The 24702-nt window shown below is 51.2% G+C and overlaps 2 protein-coding genes across 5 annotated transcripts in view; one reads left to right on the top strand and one right to left on the bottom strand.

Moving 5' to 3' along the window:
• The window catches only part of PAPPA2 (pappalysin 2), an 89860-nt gene extending 76069 nt beyond the window's left edge, over window positions 1–13791 (top strand). The window contains exons 21-23 of the mRNA XM_032696764.1: window positions 6187–6273; window positions 8736–8834; window positions 11119–13791. Coding sequence (XP_032552655.1) covers window positions 6187–6273; window positions 8736–8834; window positions 11119–11193 — 261 coding nt within the window. The 3' untranslated portion in view covers window positions 11194–13791. The remainder of the gene's footprint in view (window positions 1–6186; window positions 6274–8735; window positions 8835–11118) is intronic.
• Window positions 12225–24702, bottom strand: part of ASTN1 (astrotactin 1) — a 58973-nt gene continuing 46495 nt past the window's right edge. For 2 of the 4 annotated variants that reach the window (XM_032696381.1, XM_032696380.1), the window contains exons 22-23: window positions 24351–24534; window positions 15749–19545 (exon numbers count right to left, since the gene is read on the bottom strand). In XM_032696381.1, coding sequence (XP_032552272.1) covers window positions 19311–19545; window positions 24351–24534 — 419 coding nt within the window. In that variant the 3' untranslated portion in view covers window positions 15749–19310. Of the gene's footprint in view, window positions 12323–15748; window positions 19546–24350; window positions 24535–24702 lie in introns of those variants that run through there. The other 2 variants (XM_032696383.1, XM_032696382.1) reach the window with 2 other exon arrangements.

Here is a 24702-nt window from a genome sequence, read left to right as displayed (position 1 = left end):
TGTGGCTGTGGTTTAGGTGCAAAAGTTCACGTACTTTATCATCATTGTGCCTACCCAGTGTTATTCACAGGGTGGGGTAACCACTGCTATGCTGCTCCAATGCACTCAGAGGAAGGCAGGCTGCTCTTGCAGGGATCAGAGACAATGCTGGGCAGGGGTTTTGGGCAGCCAACAAATTGTGCAACGTGCTAACCTCATCCCTACCTCCTGCTTCATGTCATCATTTCATACACGTAGCAAAGGGTCAATTGCAAGGGACCTTGGCTTGAGTTCTCTGCCTCACACCCTGGGTGAAGATGGGCCATGCCAGAATGCTGGTGGGAGCATGAGCTGCTGGGAATTTCTCAGGTCTTCCCTGCGTGAGGATAAGGTCTCGCTGCCCTCGTGTGTGCTGCTGGTCATGTTATCACGGTCGTAAAACACTAATCTGTTCCCTGTTTTGTGGTTTTCCTGAGGTATTACAATGGAAATGATGAAATAGGGATTGAAGTGTGTTTGTGGTTGCAAGTTGTTGCCGAGTCTCTCGATCCAACAGGTAGTCAAGGACCCCGATGAATCCTTGGCTCTTCCCACTGGCATGTTCAAAACCCTCACTTGGCACATTTGTAGCTTGTGTCCAGCATTTGTCAGTCAGAATTAACCCCTTAGAAGGTGCATGAAATAGGGACAGTGGGAAGCCTCACCTAAAATCTCTCTGCTGTGCTTTGATGTGATAGGAGACAGGGTGCAACTTGCTCCCTGGGAAAAGCACTGCAGCCAGTCCACCTGCCTCTGTTCCTCAGCATCAGTGGGGCTGGAGACCCTTGGTTGTCCCTCATCCCAGACTTGGGGGCCTCTGATTCTGTACCATGGCAAGGTCAGCACAAGAAACTGGTTAGAAACTTGATGCTGGTGGAATGCTCTGCTCTGGAAAAGATTCTGTTTTGTATTTCTGGGGCTTAAGGCAATAAGGACTACAGACACCCCAGCTTCTCCAAGGAGACTTTCTGGAGCAACTAGGTATTACAGCATGGCCAGAATTTAGTCACCCTCTCATGATTCTCACATCATCACCCTCTTACCTCTTGGACCAGGCAGTGCTGTATCTTCCACCAGGCTTAATGCAGATGGTGGGGCAGCACGAGGAGCATGGACTGCAGGCAGTGGTCACTTCTGGGTCAGATCTGGCCCCTGGCTGGTGAAAACAAAGCCCTTCGTGCTGGGGAGGTGGAAGGCAATATGGGGAGCTCTCTACACACCTGCTGGGTACATTTTCATGCTACTCTTGGTATAAGCTGTCATGGAATCATAGAATCAACTGGGTTGGAAAAGACCCCCGAGATCATCAAGTCCAACCCTTGATCCAACCCCGCTGTGGTTCCCAGACCATGGCACTGATGCCACATCCAGTCTCATTCTTAAAAACCTCCAGGGACGGTGAATCCACCACCTCCCTGGACAGCCCATTCCAATGGCTGATTACTCTCTCTGAAAAGAATTTCTTCCTAATATCCAACCTAAACCTCCCCTGGCACAGTTTAAGACCGTGCCCAGTCAGGCTGCTTACTGTAGGACGTAGCTATAAGGTGGGATATAGCCTTCCAGGATGAGCCCAAAGAAATCTATTCCTCTTCCAAAAATCTCAGTTGAGTAATACTTTTCCTAACCAGTGATATCTCTGTCCCCTGCATACACATAGAGTGTGATTGTAGAAGCCTCATTTTCTTAAGAGACAAAGCAGAGGGAAATAAAATGATCCCACAGCAGCATAGTGCAAGGACGAGGGACAGGCATCCTTCCCCTACCTGCAGGGACAGGACCCCAAAAGATTGGGGTCTTTTGGCATGGGTAGAACTACAGCATCCAGGCACACCACCAGTGGTGGTGCAGCCTCAGAGAGGTGGGAGCAGCCTCAGCTTCCCTGAGCCACATTGTGCCAGCAGCCCTGCACTTGGGATGCCCTGACCCTGACCTACAGCTGCTTCTCTGCCCTCTCCAGCTCAGGTGCCATCCCTCCACCCCCATCCATGTCCCACTTTCCCCTCTCCCAGCAGTCACAGTCGTACAGCCGGTGATACTGAGGGAGTGGAAAACCACTGAAATAAAAATCAATGAGTCGTTTCTGATAATAAACAAACATCCCCAAGCACAGCCCAGCCAACTGCTCTTCCAACACGAATATTCATTCCCCTTCAGCTCCTTCATCCCTTGTACATTGTTTTTCTTTCTGTTTAAGATCTGTAACAAGAACTTGGCAGAAACCAAATACAAGTGGGTCAGGAGGCCCTTGTGGTTTTCAGGGCTTGTTTTCCATAACCCGTTCTATCCTGCAACATATTTTGCACAAATGGCTTGGCAGGAGATCTGATCCATGCAGCAGGCGAGCTGCTGAGGGCAGGATGGCAGGCTGGTGCTCGTGGTCTCCTGTGTGTGCTGCAGTGTCCTTGGGAATGGTGAGTGCTGGGGACTGTCTCTGGGAGCCACCATGCTTGCCAGGAGCACTATTGACACATGGCGTCTTCCTCTGCTTCCCTCTGCCTGTTCTTTCCTGCTTCTGGTTTTTTTCTCCAGTTAGCACTGAGATCAGGGTGTAAAAAAGACAAGGCTAGGGACCTCACTGTGAATGCCTCATGGACTTGCATGGTTTTTTGGAAGCAAAGGCGTGCTCTGATGCGGTGTTTATCTACCCCAGCTTTCCATCCAGTTCTTCCCTCTTGTCCCCAGGGACTGTGCAAAGCCCTTTCCACATGGCTGTCTGCTGAGACAGGAGGTCCCTGAGGAACACGGTGCAGAGCAGGACTGGGATAAAGAAGTGCATCCCCATTCAGTAGCCCGAAGTGTCACATGCTCACTTCTGTAGCAGAAATGTGTCTGAGCCAAATGCTGGCCTGGGACACAGAAGCACTTTCAGGCACCATGAAGACAAGACCTGCTGTCCCAGTATGGCCATCTACAGCAGCATTCAGGCTGTAGACCAAGCAGCAGCCTCATCTCTGCTCTCCATCCCTCTTCAGACATCAGTCCTGTCCAACTTCAACTCACACTGATTCAAACAGGGCCCAGCTGTCGTCAGGAATCCTGAGTATGAGGGACCCCTGAAGAACACCTAGACCTCCACAGCAGGACTGTTGGGAGCTGGGCACAGCAGTACCAGCAGTGGTACATGGGCTGAAACCAAATAGCAGGATGCTGCCTTCCAGCCCATCAGCCCTTCTTTGAAGTGTTCCTTCAGGTACATGGAGTATGTCCTCAAGCAACAAGCCTCTGTTTCCTTAGCGAGGCTTGGGGGGAAGGATACTGGAGCTGGAGCAGATGTTTCTAGGGACCCACGGTGTGATGAAAGCCACCTGCATGCTAAGCTGGTGAATGGCTCAGGGACACCAGCAAGCATAGAAGCAATTGGAATTTCTCCATTTTGCTTTCTGGCTGTGTCTGAGGTGGTGGGGCAGGTTCATGATGTCTCCAACAAACCATCCTACAGGCATGTGCCTCCAAGGGTTCAAAAGGAGTGGAGGGACGGCTCAGGGGACAGAAACTGGAAGACACAAAAACGGGGAGTGAAGCACTAGGTCTGTAGGATTTTGTTTCTCTTTTCTCTTGTTCGGGCCACTTGGTCCCAGGTGTGTCTTCCAAATTTCTAGAATTCTCTTCCTCTGAGCAACGTTCACTCTGCCTCCCTCTCTGCCATGGGCCAGGTAGAGCTCGCTCACTGCTCAGGGTGGCTCAGGGCAGAGAGGCATCCCAGAAAACTTTCTGAGCAGAAGCCAGCCCTGTTCCCTCTCTGTCCCTCCCTGTGTTTTTCAGAGCTGATTTCCTCCTTGCATGCTGGAGAGCCTCAGGAAGGAGAGAGGGAAAGTGAATGTGCTTGGGGTGTCAAGGGGGGGGGAGAAAAAATAAAATAAAAGACACACTACAACAGAGAGAGGGCCAAGAAAAATATTTAATCCAAACAATGAACATTGTCATTTCCTCCCACAGTCTGCATTCCCAGTCAACTTCCCTGGGCAAGCAGGGGGAGCCAAGAATGGCCGGGCTCTCTGCCTCACCAGTGTGAGTGTGTGTAAGAAAAGGGATGTGTCCTGGGGACACGGTGTTAATGGCATCACTTTAACTGGCTCCTGTCACAGCGGTGGCCTTAGGGACTGACACTAGCCCCAGTTTTCTGTAGAGGAACAGTGATTTGGAAGCATGTTGGGCCAGGGATGAGAGGGGAAATTTCCAGTGACCCAGGCTGGGGTGGTGGATGTGTTGGTGCTTTAAGTGAACCAGACGTTTAACAAGGCTTTGGGCACTCTTCAAGTCCTCCCAGGGACCTCCCAGAGCTTTTGGAAGTATCTTGGCTGGTGGCTGAGGTGGGGAGGAAGGGAAGGCATCCGGCAGGGAGAAGCTGCCCTCTGTCTCTCCCTGGTCAAGGCTGCAGCCTCTCCATGCTTTCTTTTCCCCACTCATCCCTGCCTGCTCCTCCCTGCCACGGGCATCACCCTGCACCTGGGATGTCACTTCTCTTGCACATCTTAGACCCGTGAAGCTGCAGCTCTCTCCAGCCTTGGGGCAGCTCAGGTTCGTGTCCCATGGTTCTGTGAGCCTTGTTTTGGGCTGACAACCCCTGCCACCAAAGGGTTGGGGTTTCCAATTGATCTTCCCACCACTAATGACTCATCCATTTCAAGAGAGGAATTAACAGCAGTGAAGCTGATGCATAAGGCGTGGGTCTGAGGGCAGCAGCAGCTTTTCCAGGGCTGATCCCTGCCTGTTTTCCCTGTGAAATGGTGGTTTCCCTGTTTCTCTGGGGTGGCCTTGACGGGGACAGCTGAGGATGAAGACACCTGCACCTCCTCAGCTGCAGGGACACACATAGTTGTGTCAGCATGCAAAGGGTCTGAGCTTGATGCCCAAAGTGCCAATTCCCAAAGAGAAAAATGAAAGGGCAGCAGAATCCAAGCTGACTTAGAAGCTGCATGAAAGCAAACTGTGCACCCTCCTTGGATGGATCAGCACAGTCACAAAGCCCAAGACCAGGCTGGGAGAAAACATTTTGCTTCTTAAGGCTAGACTTGATTCCCTGAAACTGGGGTCTGGGATTTCAATGGCTGTGGGCAGATAGAAATGACAAGCACTTTCCATCTCAGTGGCAGAGCAGGAGAGTCTTTCAGCTCTTTGGTTACACATTTGGCCTGGTGAATGCTGGTTGTTTGGTTTTTTTTTCTTTTTTCCACCTTCTTCTGAAGCACCTGGAAGGGGTAGTGGCCAAAAGCAAGGTGCTGAGCCTTCAGGTCTGCTCAGCCAGAGCAAAACCTGCATTTCTGGGAAATAGTGTTAATCTAACACCTGTGATGCAGCACTGAAATATGTATGACTCTGATGGAATCTGTGATTTATTCTTCATCTTTCCCTCACCTGTTGCACCCTTTCATGCTCTTTTACACTGAATCAACCTACTTATAAATTGAGTTTGAAGAAAAGTGCCTGGACCCTGCCTGCCTTGCCAGTGGCACTGGGGACTCCCCTCTGGGCAGAATGAAAGCCCTTGGGAGGGAGACAGTCCAGGCACTCTGCAAGGGCTGTGGAAAAATACTGGACACAGACACTGCTCCCTGCATGGCATCTCCTAGCAGGCTTCAGAGAAACAGCACCACTGAGCCCTCGGAGATGCTTCTGCCCAGGATGCATCGGGATCTAACCAGTCCTCTCTCACACCCCTCCTTTGCCTGCGATATTTTTCCCTCTTTTATTTTTTTCCCCCTTTAATTGTTTCTCTTTTCGTTCGTGCCTGCTCCCGGCTTTGAGAGCCTGTGTTTTTTTAGCCTATTCAAATTGCCAAGCACTCGATTCGTGGTTACTATTTTTGTGCCGGCAGCGCAGGGCTCGGGCCCGGCGGTGCCAGAGGCTGCACCTCCACGTGCTGACACTTGCCCCGCTGAAGCTCCTGTCTGAACAAACAAGGAGGATGGATGGTGGGAGCCGGGAGATGCGCTGACGCAGCCCGGCTGCCTTGGTGGCACTCGGCCTGGCCAAGCAGTCCCGTCACTTAACGCGGCGTGGAGCGGTCGCAGCAATTACCTTATTCATTTTTTCCCCATTTATAAGAGATATTTCAACCAGCCCTTTTCCCCCCCCCCCCCCGTGCTGGATGATGCATATCCATCTCCCTGGATCACATCCAGGTGTGGCACAGTTGGGCATCGGTGTTTTCCTTTTTCCTGCCAGCGTTCCTGCGAGTCGCCAGCCTGGGCAAACCTCCCTTCTCCCACCCCTGGAGCTGATTTCTGCAGAGCCACATGTCTGAAGTGCAGGGTCTGTATGGGTTTTCCTCTCTCACATCACCTGCTCTTAGTCCACTGCATTGCCCACGTCCTACCTGGCAGTAACTTTTGCAAGGCCAAAATGAGACTGATGTATGTCTCCTGTGCCCTCGAGGGTGACCCACCAGCACCTTACTTTGCTCTCTCTGCTTGCAAAGATAAAACCAGCTGGAGATTCTCAACAAGGCAAAGGCACAGGAGTCACTGTGTTCTCCAGACATGAGGCGAGGAGCAGGGACAGCAGTCCCCAAACCCTGTGCCTGGCTCTCTTGAGCCTCGAGTCCAATTAGTCATTTTCTATTTTCCCCTCATATGTTTTTCCAATGTAATTTGGAGCATGAGTTGTTAAGTTTCCCCAACGAGTGTTGCCATAGGAGCCTGTATTTGTTTAGGGTGGGGTACGGGCTCCAGTGGGTTGAGAGGAGGGGGCAGTCAGCCCTAATAGGTGTAGAGAGAGACTGAGAGCCTCTCCTTCCTCATCCTGTCCCTGTGTCTGTCCTCCCCCCACCTTGCACACAGGATCTGGAAATCGTTTCAGACCTGTGCAGCCGGGATGGGCAAACCTTCCCATAATTGTATGGAAACTACCGAAGCGACGGGTGTTGTTTTGCCAGTGAGTCATGACATATGGAGCAAAGCTCAAGGAAAAACTCCACCGTGTGGAAGGCTGCAAAAGCAAATCACACCCAGAAGAGCTCTCCCCTGCCAGTGGCCCTGGCTGGTCCCCTGACTGCATCCCTGCACCCCCCAGCCCCGACATCTCTGCCCTGGCCCTCCTGGTACTCAAAGCTGCTTGGAGGCTCAGAGACCTTCTTTGATCATCATTTAAGACCCACCTGATGCTTTTCAGTGAAAGAGGATTGCTAACCCTGTTGCCTTGATGAAATTGCACCCTGGTCTCCTGGACATGATTTGTGACAGCAATGATGGGAGTAAAACACCTTCTTGTTTCTGAGCTACCTAATCTGTCTGTCTCTCAACACCCAGCTGCAGGAAGGTGTGTTCCTCCTTCTTAAGAGATCTTCCAGGCAAATGCAGCCTCTCTGTGGATGCCTGGATTTGGCCTGTGGTACTGATAGCAGAGACCAAGGCTTGGTGGTTTGCCGTAATCTCTGCTGCTACTTCCGAAAGTTTAGCCTAGCCTGCATTGAGCCCGTTTCTGTTCCTTGTGAGTCATGAGGACAAAAAGCCACATCGGTTCCCTGTTTTTGGCATGGCCTTTCTGTGTGAATTATTGGTATAATCACCAGTCCCACAAGTTGGCTTTGGCACAGTGGATGCAGGGCAGTCACAGTGCAGTGACATTTTTCAGCTGTCATTCGGTTTAGGGGTGCTGCAGGTGGGTGTCCATCATCAAAGGCTGAGTCTGGGTATTTTCTGAAGCTTGTTGTTGTTTAAGGCCACCAGATCCAATGAAATGGGTCAGCCCATTGTACCCCATGAACAATGGAGTACCAAGATTTCCACCAAGAGTTCTCTTCAGTCTGGAGAAGAGAAGACTCTGGGGAGACCTTAAAGCACCTTCCAGTACCTAAAGGGGCTCCAAGAGAGCTGGAGAGGGACTTCTGGCAAGGGCATAGAGTGATAGGACAAGGAGCAATGGCTTTAAACCGGTAGAGGGCAGGTTTAGACTAGAAATTAGGAAGAAATTCTTGGCTGTGAGGGTGGTGAGGCCCTTGTACAGGTTGCCCAGAGAAGCTGTGGCTGCCCCATCCTCGGAAGTGTTTAAGTCCGGGGTGGATGGGGCTTGGAGCAACCTGGTCTAGTGGAAGGTGTCCCTGCCCATGGCAGGGTGGTTGGAACGAGATGGTCTTTAAGGTCCCTTCCGACCCAAACCATCCTGTGATTCTATGACTCTGATGACAGCAGTCCTCCTGGAGGAGGTTGCTGAGCCAGGAGCTACCAATCCCAGAGCCTGAAGCAGAAGAAGCATTTCATTACTAATCACCCAGTTACTGAATGGCTTCTCCATTCAGCTACCTAGTTCAGCTGTTGCTTGGCAGTGCTGGTGTGCATCTGTGACAAATAAAGCTCAGCTGCTGGCCGTTCCTGACAGTTCACTGCAAGTGAACAGTTCATTCCCATGCACGTCGCTGTTGCACCCATGGCACAGCGCTGCTCCTCGGCCATCGTTGGCTGCTTCTCAGCCTCAGATGCTTCTTTCTCTTCTCTCATCAGATGACTCATGCAACTAAAGAACAAGTAAAATGGGTTTCTGAATGGCTGCTTGTGCCATTTAACGTTTCTGACACAATTCTCTGATCCTCCAGCTGCTGGCCTCGGAACACCCACTGCTCCATCCACAGCAGCCGGGACAACTGGTGCCCTTTGGCTTTGAAGAGGGGGGGTTGTGTACTGTGGAAGGGGTCTTGCTGAGGACCTGGGTTCTCTACTTTTGGGGGAAACCTTCTGCTTTTGACTAACCCTTTCACAAATCCTCATTTCCCTGCCTAGCCCTTCCAAGCAGACGGCTGGTGTGACACCATCAACAACCGGGCATACTGCCAGTATGATGGTGGGGACTGCTGCGCCTCCACACTGTCCTCCAGGAAGGTAAGAGAGCACCCTCTGTGGCATTGGCCAGGATTTGGGATTGAGGGGTGACTGCTAGCTCCGCTCTTTAGCTTTACTGGCAGTGGAACCAAGCCTGCAGTGCAATTCTCCCATGAACGGAGAACAAACCCATGATTTTAAACCAAAGTCAGCTGAAGCTGATAGACATCATCCCACTGATTAAGATCGGGGTTTGGACTTGGGCCAGCGTGATTGAAACCTCAGCCCAGCTCCCACTGAGGTTCACGGGATTCCCTCTCGTTTTGGGAAATGAGTCCCAAAGAAATGACTTCCATAGGACATAGTGCTAGACATGGTGAGTCTGAAGTCACCTTGTCATGCAGCTGAGCTGTCTCAGGGGATTTTTGGTATGGTCCACTGGCCTCTGCTGTGGGCTGTGTTTCCCTCCCTCTTCTGGGGAAGGAAGGAGGGAGGAATAGTGTAGAGGGAGCAACTTGGCGTTGGGGTTGTACAGACCCTTCTTTGTCTCCCATCACAACCTTCCCTCCCACCTAACTCACTATCCAGCGTTCACAGCCCATCCTTCCTAATCATATCCAACAGCAAAACAAATCATAGGGCATGAGATAATTTCTCACTGCGAAAATATGTGAATTTGGATCTTCTCATCTTTGTTGTGGAGCTTGAATCATTTTTCCTTTCATCACACATACACACACAGAGAAAAGGAAAAATAAAATCCTGGGAAGATCCTCCTGATAGGAAAGAAAAGGCTTTACACCCAAGTGATGAGTGAAATCCCCACAACGATATCATGACATCTTGGAGCAAGGCATGGCCAAAATAAAGGATGGGTTCACTGTGGAAGGTGGGGGGATTTGGTCCCATGGCTCTCAGGAGACCCAGACCCAGCTTGCTTTTCCCACAGGTCCCATATCTTCAGCTCAACAAGCCTCCAGCACATCTCTGTTAAGGCAGATGCAGGAATACAGAGTTTAATAATAATAAAACAAACAAACAAACAAACAAACAAAAAAAACCACAAAAAAACACCCCCACGCCATCTCATGACTGATCCAGGCTGTGAAAAATCAAATGTGTTTCCATATTTGGCTCTGAGCCTGGTATGTATAAAACCTCTGGAGGAAACTGTTTTCTCAGCTCCCATAGCCCATGACCAGGCAACTGGCAACCAGGAGTCAGATGCTTGGTGGGTGCCCTCCTTCCTCTCTCTGCTGCCACCAGCTAAGGTGACATAGTCTTGCTTTGCCACATACAGTTGTTGCAGAGAAAGCAACATGTAATGAGCCTCCCGACCTGCATGGGGTGTCTCAAAGCAGCACAGCTGGTGGGTAGCCCTGCATAAACACACTGCCTGTCCCACTGAAGGCTGTTCCTGCTCACAGAGACTCCATCCTGCCTGGCTTTTCTTAATCCACAATGCACAAGGACTATATGCACCTACCTTGGCTACTGTATTGGGTAGTGTAGAGCTCAGCTTTGCAGCTGGGAGCCTGGTTGAGTTCCTCCAAGAGCTGCAGAAGGCAAGGTTATGGTCCTTTCATGCTTTGCTGAGCCAGGAAGAGCCAGGAGTAGCTTGAAAGACAGGTCCGTGGGTTCAGACATGGACAGAGGGGGCTTTCTAACAGGGGCCAAAGTAAAACTTAAATCTAGAGGTGCTTTACCACTGCCTGCCTTAGTCCAAATGTCTTATATCCACCAGGGGAGACTTCTTCCCAGGCTCTGACATTTGAGGCACAAGATTCAAGTTGACCCTTAGCTGCAAATTTTGAACACCAGTGACCAGTGACAGGACTAGAAGAAATGGCATGAACCTGAGTCAGGGGGGGTTTAGGTTAGATATCAGGAAAAGGTTTTTCACTCAGAAGGTGGTTGAGCACTGGAACAGGCTCCCCAGGGAAGGGGTCACAGCACCAACCCTGACAGACTTCAAGAAGTATTTGCACAACCCTCTCAGGCACAGAGTGGGATTGCCGGGATGTCCTGTGCAGGGTCGGGAGTTGGATTTGATGATCCTGATGGGTTCTTTCCAACTCGGCATATCCTATGATTCTATGAAACACAAGCTAACAAAAAGGAAAAGGCTACGAATAAAACTGAGCTGGGGGCAGGTTGTGCCCCTTTCTCAGTGAGCCTGGCAGTTTCCACAACGCCAACAACGGGGCACAGCCCGAAGTGTCTGTCTGTCCACACATCCATTGTTATTGGCCGTACTGGGGTGGAGAGGGCTTGCAGGGGCATAGGGGCACCAGGAGATGGGTATCTCAGGGCAGAGGCTGAGCTCTCCCTTTGGCCCCCCCAGGTGATCCCGTTTGCTGCTGACTGCGACCAGGACGAGTGCACGTGCCGTGACCCGGCGGCCGAGGAGAACCAGTAGCGGCACCAGGAAGGGCCTCTCTCGGTCAGGCGAGCGCCGGAGGAGCGAAGGGGCAGCACCGGGGGCCGCTGGGGAGCGGTGGGATGTGAGGGGGCAGGAGGCCACGGAAGAGCCAGGCGGGGATGTGGCGGCTGCGCACGGAGGGGAAGGATCGAGGCCACCGAGGAGCCCAGGAGGGCAGAGCGGTCCCCTCCCCAAAGCTGCTCCCTCCCGAACCCCCTCGAGGGGCTCAGCCAGGGGTCCGGTGCCGCTTCAGCCACACGCTGAGCTGGGGTCCACGCCGAGAGCCCGGGTGCTGCCATGGGTGTTTGTCCTGGTCCAGCACCTGGGTGTCTGTCTTTGCTCTGGATTTTGTCACTATTCGCCCCCCTCTGCTGTACAGGCTTCTTTTAGCAAGGTCGAGGTAGTTGTGATCTCTCTGCAAATATTTAAACTTAATTATATCTATATACATATATATAATATATATATAAATATATATTATATTTTCTTTGCTCTTGATGAAGCTGAGAAAGGATATCCTTTGTCACACACCCATGCTGCTGTGAAGTACAAACCATTGGGAAAAGCGCAGGTCAGGGCGGGAGGAGCAGGCAATTTCCCCTTCCTTGCTGAGGGGGAGCTGGAAGGAGGACACAGAGAGAAGCCAAACACCCAGGCCATGCCAGGAGAGAGCTCCCCAGGCATGAAGGCTCCCACCTGAAGGTGGTTTGGGCATCTTGCAGGCACCAAGTTTTGCCCTTGGGATTTGCCAGTGCTTTGCCTTGCTCTGCTTAGAGCCCTGGATCAGGATTCTGGGGTTGAGAAAAACACTGCTGTGCCATTGAATCACCCCAGCGAGCACAATGGACTCCAAGGGCACCACAGGCATCCACCAGACATTATTTCAAAGCCCTCTGGGAAAGGGTATGTGTCCATGGGGTCACTGCATGGTCAGTAGGAGCAGACTCACCACAGTCCTCTGCCTCGCTGCCCCGGCCACTGTGCACCCAACTAAACAAGGGTTGTAGTGGGCAACCCAGAGTAGCTGTGTGGTGCTCAAATGAAGGATGATGAGGTGGTCCTTCTTCTCTTTCCCCACATCTGAGTTTCAACAGTGTTGTCAGCAGTTCTCAGAGGAGATCAGATCCTGTCATGCAAGGAGAGACAAGACCCAAAAAGCCTGTCAGGAGACTCTGAGCATCATCTTTTCCCACTGAGATCTTCCTAGTAGTATCATTATTACCTCTGTGTCCAAGCCCATCACACTGGACATACAGTCACTGATTGTAATGAGTCTCTTGCTCTTGTAGGCACCAAGAGAAAAATCTTCAGATTCACTTCAAGCCCCAAAGAAGCCCATCAAGAAACTTTGCCCCCATAATCGATTCCCAGAAGCTCAGCTTGGCAGCTGGGACCCAGCCCCATAGAGGCAGCAATAGGGAAGGTGCCTGGCTCCTGCTGGGATTATCCCTGATGGTTTTGTGCTGTAAAGAGGCAGAGAAAAGGGATAGAAAGAGGAGAAGAGAGCAGAGAAGGGACCACAGAGTAGAAGCACAGACCGTGGTGTCCCCCAGGTTCAGCTGCAGGCTGGGACCAAGGGACTCTGGGCTGCCCTGCTGCCTTCTCCCCGCATAGCCTGTGCTGTTGGAGGCAGGCTCCAAGCCGGGGTTTGTCTGGTGAAGGAGTGGTGGAGAGAGGGTGACACGGTGTGGAGAGACTGGGGATTTTCAAGGCATCATTTGGCTTCTGCTAGATCTCCCCCATCCTTTTTTTGTCAGGCATTTCCTACAGTTGTGCTTTACTGGAAGACAGGAGTAGGGGCAGAGGTGCCTGGACATCCCACAGCATCCAGGCAGGGGATTACCTGTCCTTCTCCAAGCCCTCTCCTGATCACATGTGTTCCTGATCTCTGGTCTAAGCAGAGACTGGAGGAGAGGTGAGGGACAGTGGGTCCCATCTCCTTTTGCAGCAGGGACACACTGACATTTCTGTTCCCATCATACAGGAGTGACCCCAGGGTTTTCACCCAAAATGCGCTGTCAACTGGGCAATTTTTTGTCAGATAATCCACTTTTCCATAAAAAAAACCCCTCAGATAAGCCAAGGAAATTTCAATAAAAGTTGGCCCAACATCCCCAGGGGGTGCAGCTTGGGCAGCCTGCACTGCTCCACCAGTGCAGGGAAGGGGAGATCCAGGGGTCCTAACAGAGATGGAGTGGGGGTCCCAGCAGCCCCCCACAGTGGGGACGGTGGGGACATGATATGAGGGTAACACACACACAAAGAGAATTTCAAGTCCCAGCATCTTGCCATGCCAAACCCTTCCCTGCCTGGCGGCAGCGTTATCTAAATGCCTGTGTGTTTAGACGACAAATTATTACCCTTTTGGCACAAAAATCCTGGTCTCGTCCCTGCTCACCTGTGTGTGCAGGGAAAGGACTGTGACCCATGGACAGGGGAGCTGGGGAGGGTGGGACTGGAGGCACTGGCTTGGCTGGTAGACATTTGTGCTTCTCATGACCGGACAGCTTCTACGTACCGAAATATTGTTCTTCTATAGCGACACTGAGCGGTTTTTGTCCCCTTTAGGGTTTTATTCACAACGGAGGCTGCTGCTATTTTTATTTTTTTGTATTTGATAATTATTTTTTATAAAAATCTATGAAAAATAAATAATCTTCTCATCCTCCATCTCTTTTGTCTCCTTGATTCACCCAAAAGGGGGCCAGGGAGGGGGTTTGGCTGCTCCCAGCACCTTCGGTCCCACATGCTTTTCCTCTGCCCCAAACTATGGACTCACCCAGAGCTGTCCCAGCCCAGTGGAAGATCTCCTTTGGGTTTTTGGTTGGAGGGGAACACTCACCTCCAATGCCCCCCACAATTCAAGGCTGCCACCCAGGCAGCTTTTGCTGTGCCACCAGGTGCGAGAACACTTTTGCAGAAGGTCTTCTGCTGGTTATGCTACAAACTGGCCCAAGGCTGATCAGTTTTTGTAATTAATCCACTTTAAATGTAGGGAAAAGTGTGTGTGTGTGTGTGTGTATGTTCACACACCACCTCCCTGGGGATGGGGAGCAGAGGGTGGCTCACACTGGAGCCACAGGGCCATGCCATGTGACACCCTGGCAAGAGAGTTAAAACCAAAGACAATCAAAAAAATTAATGAAAGATTTGGGATTTTTTTTTTTTTTTTTTGGTAAGTAACCAGATAAACTTTGTACATATTGGCTGGGAAACACCAAAAAGCCCTTGTCCTGTGTTTTAACCTTGCTCTTCTTCCATCCATCTCTGATGGTCATGTGTGTCCCTTTGTTCCTCACCAGCCTCCTCTTTATGTCTGGTCTTTGCATGGACTTTCTCATCACTCCTAGAGGAGGAACAGCATCTCCTGGTGACACTGAATGTCCTCTCTAGGGCAAAGCTCCCCAAATCATGTGTTTTGAGGAGCCAGATTTGCTGCTATGAAGGAGAGAGCACATTAAGGGGTCCCCCACAGCCCCAAGCAACAAGGACCCCACTTGTGTGTCTTGCATATAAAACATAAAGAGCAGCTGTCTGTGGCAGTAGCCAAGTGAAGAGCTGCTTTCCCATCCTGTCTCTCCTTTCTTTTCCTCCTCCTTCTCCTCCTCATGTCTCATTCCACAGCCACAGGTTATTGTGTGAGGAGGCAGTGGCAGCCACAGCACTTAACTGCAGGGAAATTAGCAGAAGGAAAGTATTGGGTGTATTTTTAGCTTATTTTCCTGCATTTTAGCAGCAGGAAGAGAAAAAAAAATAAAAATCAAGTTGTTCCATGAGACTTAATGAAGTCTGGTTTCCTATGGGTTTGTGTGCTATAGCCCCTAAATTCCCACTCTCCTCTGTCCTCCCAGGCATCCTGTCTGCCTGCAGTAATCCCTGGCCCTTCCCAGGTCTCGCAACCCATCTGGCAGGGCAGGTGGGAATACACATTGGGCTTGGCCAAGGGACCAGCCCTTTTAAGTCCTGATGGCCTGAGCATTAGACACAACACTGCATTATGAGTGGCTTTTAAGGCATCCTTTGCAGCTCTCATCTCTGTTCAGGCACTGGGTTTCACATCATTTGAAGGATGTTAATATTCATGATGCTCCTAGTCCTCTGTCAAAAGTCTGCCAGGTGGACCAGGATGTTCCTGGGGGGATGGTTGACCACCAGACAGCACCATCCCATCTGCCTTCTGTACTAAAAAAACAACTAAAAGAAGCTTCTTTGGACTCTGCTTCCAAATTCCCAGCCCCTGGGGAGGTTTGCAGACTGAGACACCCTTGCCAAGGATGTGTAAATGCATTTTTCCCCCCCCAAAACCCAAAGGTGCCTGCAGACATCCACACCTTCCCATGCCCAGCAGAGCAGGTGGGCAAGGCGAGGAGCAGGACACGGTTCTGTGTGTGCTGAGTGCTTTGGGACTTGGCTAACCCAGTGGGCAGACAGGCTAATGCTAAACTTGTGTGAAGACTCACCCAAGTTCAAAGGCTGGGAGTGTTTCATCCCTGACCAAAAGATGACATCAACAGGACCAAAACTATAAACAAACACTCCAGTTTGCCAGAGCCAGGGATTACTAATAGCTCCATTTAATAGTCAGTTAAATTATCATCTGGAGTTTTACATAGTGTTACAATGATTTTTTTTTTTGTTGCTGTTGTTTAAAACCTTTTTCTTCTTTTCTTTTTTTTTTTTTTTAAGGTAATCTGGAAGGGTTTTGTGTTTCTTGCCACATGGCTATCTCACCCTAAAGCACCCTACTTTCAATCTACAGTAGTAAAACGTCACATCAGAGTTTTAATAGAACATCAAGGAACATGAACTGTAGCCATCTTTGTAAAGAAAAGGACCAAACCATCTTTATATGTTAAATAACTCCACGACAAGTAAAAGGTAGTAATGCTATTACAGGGGTACGGGCGTAGCAAAGAAAAGGAAACGACCCAGAGGTTCATCTCAGGTGAATGATCGCTCATTAATTCAGAAATAAAACATAAAGGGAGGGCAGAGGGGCAAAGGAGGATGCATAAATGGATGGAAAACAGTGCCTTATCCAGTTTTCATGTCGCTGGCAGCATAGGAAGAATCAGGAGTCCAAGAGAGAAAATATTGTGCAGACCCAACCGTAGGACCCTGTGCCAGATGTGGACAGTGTCAGCTCAGCAGGGAATCACAGAATCGTATAATGGTTTGGTTTGGAAGGGACCTTAAAAATCACGTATTTCCAACCCCACTGCAATGGGCAGGGACACCTTTCACTAGACCAGGGCACATCTGTTTTGGGTGAGCAAGCCCCACACAACTCATTTCACCAAGGCCAGGTCTACAGTCATGGTGCAACCCCCTGCTCTGGTCTGGGCCCCCGTGGCAGGCTGCTGGCATTTGTCTGAGATGGTCTCGTGTGTCAGTGGAGAGATTTTGGCAAGAAAATCCAAGTTTGGGCAAAATTCTGACTGGCAAAGCCAGAGTGAGGAAACCAAGAGGGAAGCCTTCTCAAAGCCAGGGTCAAGGTGTGAGTGGCCCCACAGATCTGCCACCCTGGCAGGAGCTGCCAGCACAGCAGCTGCAGGGACACCATGGTGGTCCAGGAAGAGCACAGCCCTACCAGCAGACTGTGCTGTCCATAACGGGATGGGGATGCTGATCCCCATCCAGCCGTGCAAGGGGTGATGCCAAAGAATCTCAGAGGGGTGGCTTTCCCCTCGCCCTCCATATCCCAGCCCATGGGGAACTGGGGCCGAGGGAGTAGAGTCCAGCCCAGCCAGCTGATGATGCTGCAGGGTGTCGGTCGCCCATGCAAGGGCTTTGAAGTGTCAGCACAGGAGCAGAACAGAAATCTCTGCAGAGCCTCAGTGCAAATCTTGGGGCCAGATGAAAAAGTAACCTAGGCAGGTGTGAACACATGGGATGTCCAGGGTTTTCCTGGCAGCGTCGCAGCGAGTGGCTGGCACATGGCACTGCTCCCGTCCCTGCTGCTGCACCTAGTAAGCAATAAAAGAGAGGAGTCTGCTACTCAAAAGAAAAACAGTCTGTGTTTCATATAAAGGCCGTATATGCGGTATTACTTGGCGAGAAACCAGCCGGTATCTGGGCCAGAGCAGCCTTCGTTCAAGCATCCCACCGAGGCCTTGGGCGGAGGTGCCCTTTGCCCAACCCTGGACAGCTGCCTGGTTGGAAGTTAAAAGTTGTCCCAGCATATGCTGGGATAAGCAAAAGGATAAACTGAAGTGTCTGGGCCAAGAGTCTCGGCGGCTGAAAGGAAAAGGAGCGGCGGCTCAGTACGGATCACCTGCCTGTATGTTTCTGTGCATGGAGGTGGTGCTGGTCTTGCTCTGAGCCCCAAGTCCTTGGCAGCATCAGGCACACCAAAATACAAGGACAAACATGAGAAAAAGCCAAAAGGATCCAGCAGACTTTTTTCTTGCACACACCAGGCGCTTGTCTGACGACCCCTGCTAGACACATTCATTACAGCAATGACACGGGGATGCCCAGGTAATAGTGACTGCTGGTGGCTGCTCCCAGCAGCTCCCCAGTCCAGGCCAGCTGCCCCTGGAGAGAGGTCTGTCCATTAAAAGGGAAGAGAAAAGCACGGTGTGGTCCTACAGGGAGATACTGCTGTTGAGAAAGTGCTGTGATACAGCGCTGTGGGCTGTGACCGGCGGCAGAGCACAGACAACTCCCTCTCAGCACCACGCAAATATTCGAACCATGTCCTTGGCAGGTAGGAGGAGGAATGAGGCAGAAAATTGTATGAGACAGGCCGAAGACTGCTCCTGCCAAGACTGAAAAAAATTAAAAGGAAATTTCTCTCTGAAGAGGCATCGTAAAAATCCCACTGTAGGGCTATGGGCTTGTCCAGATCAAAGGTGCGCAGCTGGCAAGTCCAGAGACGCCTCCTCTGCAAACCAGGCTGGAAGCTGAAGCTGAAAGGAAGCTGTTTTCTGCCTCCAACACCATCAGCAGTGACAGGGTTTTGGAGAACAGTTTGCTCCGAACCAAGCCCAGTGTCCCAGTACAACCCTAGCTCTCTGGTTTAAAAAAAAGCCACTGAGAGCTGTAGATGTGAGCCTGAACACAGGCAAGCAATACCCCAGAAGCCTGCCCTCCACGCCCTCCAGGACCATCCTGAACCACTGTGTTGGGGTACCCTGCACTCCTCTCCCTTCCCCATGCAGAGCTTGGGCTACAGCACAGCTATATTGGCTGGTGCAGATGGTCACCCTGTCCATACCATCTGGCTGCTGCTCTCCTGGCTGGGCCTCTCCACAGCAGCAGTTTGACATTGCTTCGAAGTCTTTATTATGGTGGGTAAAAAAAGAACAAAAAGTAACGGAGGGGATTTTAAAGTTGACTTCCTAGGAACGTGGTCCCACAAGAAGAAAGCTCGTGATGTCCAGCTGACCACCGGCCCTGAGGCCAAGCTGCCTTTGTTCTGGAGGACTCTGCATCTTGGAGCACACCTGGGCTTTGACCATGGCACAGAACCTGAGGAGATGGGCTCACCAAGGCCCCTCTCTCCTCACCCCAGACGGTGACACCGCACCAGCCCTGTTCACCAATGACACCATCACTTGGCCATGTCTCATCCAGACCTCATGCTTCACAGTTGCAAAAAAACCCATCCCAGCCCTGTTGGCCATCCAGTGGCTGTTTAGCTCAGCCATAACCATAAGCATCTCCACCCGACCTGCATGCCCTGTTTCCATTTTCCCAACCCTGCATCACCTGCTCTCTCATCTTGGTTGTGTCACCGTGTTTCTCTCATGACTGGTGTCCCCCACCCTTGGGGACAGTCCCCACAGCCAGGGCAGGAATGGGGCAGGAGGAGAGGGCTGTGCCCTCCCAACCTGCCCTCTCCACCAGTGCTGAGGAACCTCTTGGCAAAATGAATAAAACAAAACCAAGAAAACTGGGTCCCACAAGACTTCTAACTAGAAAGGCTTTTGCCCAAGTCGAAGAAGAAACTAATACTGAGTCAGTCCCGCATAGAGCAGTCGGTTTTGCTCCCCAGTCCAAATTTTTGCCTCCAGAAACATCAGTGACACCCTCCCCCTCCACGGGTCCACGTATAAAACCCTCACAAACGCCCATGGGAAGGCCAGCGTGAGAGCGGGCGCCCGCGACCCTCAGTAGTCCTTGTCCCCATAGTCATTGTAAAGGACACTCAGCGTCTGCTCCTCGCACGTCTTCTTGAGGTCCCGGCTGAGCTCCGACCAGTCGAGCCCATAGGGCTTGATCTCGCTGTAGCGGCAGGCGAGGTACTTGAGGGATGAGCGCTGCAGGCTGATCTTGGGCTCCTGCAGGAGGCCATTGCACCAGCTGCTGAGGTCCCCCAGCTGAGAGAGGATGAGGCCGGCCTTCCTGCAGCGAGGGCGGGCAAGGGGAGATGCCAGGGGGACGATGGACAGCGAGTGGGTGGCGGGAGGGATGGAGACACCACGAAGGGGGATGGCGGGATGGGCAGCAGGAGTGTGTGAGGAGAGAAAAGTAAAGACAGTTAAGGACATGATGGGAGCTTCTTGAGAGAGAAGAGAGAACTCCAGAGCAGGTGAGTGGAGGCTAACACTGCCAGGATGAGGAGGGGTGGCGGGGCTGGAGGGACACACCATCCCCAAGGCAGCACTGCAAAATAAATGCATGTGAGAACTGCCTCTACCCAGGGCAGAGATGCCCATGTCACCATGGTGGTGCTGGACCTGCTGCACTGGGACTCCCCTCACATTTCCCTGTCCTGTCCCCTCTTCTTGTTTCACCTGTGCAACAAGGCCGGGTTTGCTGAGTGTTGAGTGAGGAGACAGTCACAGGTGTAGCTGTGAAACCCCCTTTGGGGTGGACATCACCAATGACTCAAATGGCAACAACTGTCCCTGCTGCAGCTACTGGACCCTAAACACAACAGGATGGGAAAATGGGAGCCAACAGCACTGCAAGCAGTGGGGACAAAGGCTAAAAAGTGTCAGGCATGACACATAAAGCCAGCCCAGCCCAGAGTCACCACGTGTCACCATGAAGTACATGTGTTGCATGTTTGAGAACTATGCTGGTCATTCATGACTTGGTGTAGCACATAGAATCACAGAAAAGTTTGGGCTGGAAGGAACCTGAAAGATTATCTCATTCCACTCCCCCTGCCATGGGGGCAGGGACACCTTCCACTAGACCAGGTTACTCCAAGCCCCATCCAACCTGGCCTTGAGCATTTCCAGGAGTGGGGCATCTACAGTTTCTCCAGTGCCAGAAATGAGCAGTCCCAATTGGACCACTGAGGATGAAGGAGATTTAAGAAATAAAAAACCCAAATCACAATGTCATGCCTGGCTTGTGGGGATCTGTATGGAAGCTGAAAGTGAGATAAAAACTTTGATCCTCACAAGATGCAATATCACAAGGCATAAGTGCAGTGAACAACACTCCTGGTACATGACTTGTAATGTTTAGTAACATTTTGGGAAACATGTCCCACAGGACAGTGTGCAAACTAGAAGGGATATACTGAGGTATACATCAAACACAGGTTTAATCCAAAAAGCTCTGAGAGAGCAGAGGATGTGGCAGAACTCCCCAGTTCTTTGTATGTGCATTTTGCATCTTCCAGTTGCAGAGAGCAAATCAAGGAAAGACAAGTCACAGTAGTAGCACTTCCTGAAAAGCTGCAACCCAGCCAGGAGACGAGGTCAAATGACAGAGGGAGAGTAGGTCCAAGATGAATCCATCTTCTGCAGCAGACATACAGCACCCCCAGGGCAACATGGCCTCAGTGCAGGCTTGTTCTGGTGGTGAGAAAGTGCTAAACTACCAACCCCTCCTGTTAGATGAGATATTGGAAGGGCTCGGAGGATCCCAGCCAAATATGACCTAAACTGTGTTCTCTTCAAATTTTTCCTCTTAAAATTGTGCTTCTAATGGTTTTATGAAGAAAATCAGTTTGTACAGATAAAACACATTATGTTCATTTTAAACTTGTCTAGTACTTAGGGTGATCTCCAGGGATTCTGGCAAATGTGGAGGTAATGGATTCAAATGAAGTGTCTTGAAGGTGAGTATCTTGTGCCTGGAAACCCAGACAAAAGTTTAAGTGTCTGAAGAGCTGGGATAAGTTTCCTATGCAGCTTCAAGGTCAGTTGGTGGGTTGGTACAGTCAAAGAAGAGAGGATACATCCCCTTGGTAGCTTTAATTCAGCATATGCTCAGCACAGAACAGGCAGTGGGGGCACAAATCATGATGCTGGAGAAAAGAATCCCTCCTTGCCACACTCTTACTTGGATAAGCAGGGGTGGTGTGTGGAGCACGCAGCTGTGTTGTGCCTGGTTTGACAGCTCAAGGGCACATTTACCAGCCATGAAGGAATATCCACAGCCCCTCCACACCTTCCTCCAGGTAGGGTACACTGTGGGAGAGCTGCTTAGAGAGGATTTAATTGACCTCAAGTCCAGCCAGAGCCAACCTCAGCTTTCCTGGAGAGAAGACTCTCAAGAGGTCCCTCATAGATGTGGCTGCAGCTCCAAGGGGCCAGTCTGGAGCCACTGAGTGGTTTTCCAGCTCTGCAGCCACCTGACAGCTGCCACCCCAGGGCTCACAACCAGAGCATGGCAGAGAGGAGGAGGTGCTCAGCATGGTGCTGACTCTGGAGACAGCCACCCAAGCTGGTCAGGTCTTCCAGCCATGAGAAGGTACCGAGGTCTCACTTGCCTTGGTCCCTGTATCTGGACACCTAGGCAAGGTGCTACAACTGCCTCTCTTCCTCCAGCATTGCAGGCACTCTCACAGGAACACCAAATATGATCCCACAGATTTTGGCTTGAAGCCCATGGACACCACATTTCACCAGGCTTTGCTTCAAGTCCAACTTCCACTTATTACTCGTTTTTCTCTCCATTTCCTTTCCTTGTGCAAAGTCCAGGGCTCTCCGCAGCCCTTCTAAGACCAGGAGGGAGTGACTCGCTTTCATAACCCCAGACAAGTTATCTGCACTCAGACAAGTTATCTTCCTTCAGTCCAGCAGCCAGCATTGCCAGGAAGGGAGGCAAGTGCACCCCAAATGAGCAAAGCAGGAGATGGGATGGAGGCGCGGAGGAGGGACACGGTAGAGTCAGTCGCGTGGGTCCACATCCAGGACTTCAAAGGAGCATCAGTAACAGTCAAACAAATGCTGTCTGCTGGCTAAATAATGTCATCTGCAAGTGATTTGTCCTGTCACCACCAGTCTGGGTGCTTTGCCTTCGCAGACGATCAAACAGGAGGTCTGCTTTCCAAGATTTGTCATCACCAGAACCCGCTGCAGCTGCCTGAATGTCTCTTTCCAAGTAGTGCGAGCTGCAAACACTTCATCAGCAACTTGCGTCATCCCATCCTCGGCGCTCCAGCATTTCCAGAGGGTGGAATTAACCCTCTTGGCTCGTAGGTTCACGCAGCAAATGGTATCCCTTGGGTAATTCAGTGGCATTTCTGGCTGCTCCATGCCAATGCAGCTCTGCCTCTCGGGGCTTGAGGAGGTGGCTTCCACGCCATGTTCTGGCTGGTGCAGTGACAGCAGAGCTCAGCCCCAGTGATGGCAGTGGCTGTGTGACAACTCCAGTGTGTCACGTAAGGAATGCTATGTACTCCTTTCGCAAATCATCACAACAGATGTCGGATGGTCTGTGCAAACCAGGGCTGGATTTCACATCTGGAAGCAGAGACAGAGCGGCATCACTGCAGCTGGGCTCGAGACAAAGGTGAGACGTAAGTCCAAGCCTGCTGATCCTACTTGGTGTCATGGGAATGAGGCAACCCCTGGGCAGAGGAGCTGGTGGGAGCTTCTGCCTTAACAAGACTCCATGTACTGAGATGTTGCTACTGAGCTTTGAGGCTGAGCTCACATTTCTTAGGACATAAACGGGAAGAGGGGAAAGAGAGAGCCCCCAGCTTTGCTCCAGGGCATGGAGAATCTATCAGGAGTCTCCCACCAAAGCTGAACTAGGAGACATGTCGAAGACATTAAGTGCAAGACAGCCACCAGCTATTTGCTGAGTCTTTCTGACTGGTTAGCAGAGGTCTGGAGCACAAAGAAGGCACTTGGAGGATCTCCAATCCTCTGCTAGAAATCCTGAAGTGATCACCTGGAGAAGCAGGGCTGGAAGACATCTAGTGGTGAGACCAGCAAGAGGAGGTGTGGGGCATGGGGCAAGGTGGAGGCCATGGATTTCATACACAGGAGCTGTTGCTGACGCACATTTGAAGTAACTCTGCAGATGAGCTCACAGCTCTGGTTCTTTGGAGGCCAGATGCTGTGAAAAACCACTGCAGCACACACAGTCTCCCAGTCCAGCTTGCTAAACTGACTGGAAACATCTACGTTGCTGGGAAACCACACAGACTAAAGCAGATGTTGAAGGATGTGGGGAGAAGGGAACATCTGGCTGCCTCCACAAGCCTGGGACATGAGGTGTCCCATTCTCAGGCAGCTGGAGGGCCTTTAATGACCTGGAGGAGCCCTAGGAGAAGACATGGTGCTCACTCAGGCACAAAAGGACTGTTCCAGCCAGGAAGAGCTCTGGACAATCTCTTCCAAAACCTGCCGTGGCAGCACAGCATTGCCTGGGCACCAAAAACACTTGTGTCACCCTGTACAACCACAGACATGAATCAAAAGGGAGGGAACATGTGCAATTCAGACGTAAGGGCAGGCCACTGCCTGCTTTGGACCACAACTGACAGTGAGTTCAGCACACAGAGATGCATGCAACTCAAGCCAAAGCCCAGGAAAAGGGGGAAAGCAGAGTCTCCATCCCTCAAAGGTGCATTATTTTTTTGAGACCTTCTGCCTTTTTGCCTGTGGCATCAACTACCAAGGAGAAAAGAAAATCCCATCTCCTCCCTACTCTGCATAGCATGAACATAGCAGGAAAAATCCCAGAGGCAGGAAAAGGCTGACGGGATGAACAAGGATGTTGAGTTGACAGTGGTCAACCACTTTCCACCCTGTCCTATGTTTATGGTCCTTCAGGGGAGATGACTGGTCTCTGAACACATGCACAGCATCCAGCAAAACAGAAACCCCACTGTGAGACTGTAAGCCCTATCAACTGTCATTAACTCATGAGATTTTTAGAGAGCTGGTCCCGGTGACCAACATCTACAAGGGACAAGCATGTTGGTGCCTAGTTGACCCAGCTCCTGAGCCTACCTGGGCCCCAGCTCATCTTCACAGCGCCAGGTGAACTCCCCAAAGCTCTCGTAGTGCTGGTTGTAGTGGTAGAGGACTCGGTGGAGGCTCGGGGAGCCCAGGTCCAGCAGAGTGTTGTAGGCTGTCTGCTGCTCCTTGCCGCTCGTGTAGCCGTTGAACAGGTTGTAGATCTTGTCTGCTATTTCTGGGCAGAAAGACAGGGGCTATTCAGTGGGGTGCCAGGAGAGGCATGATTTAAGCCCACCAGTCTGAAGCTCAGCTCTAGGGAAACCAAGACCAGAACGAAGATTTGTCCCCTGAATTATGATTTACGTCATACCAAGGCAAGGTCCCAGCGGAGGAGTAACAGAAT

The sequence above is a fragment of the Chiroxiphia lanceolata genome, chromosome 9, assembly GCF_009829145.1.
Source record: "Chiroxiphia lanceolata isolate bChiLan1 chromosome 9, bChiLan1.pri, whole genome shotgun sequence".
NCBI classification, from domain to species: domain Eukaryota; kingdom Metazoa; phylum Chordata; class Aves; order Passeriformes; family Pipridae; genus Chiroxiphia; species Chiroxiphia lanceolata.
This window is presented reverse-complemented; position numbering and strand designations above follow the sequence as displayed.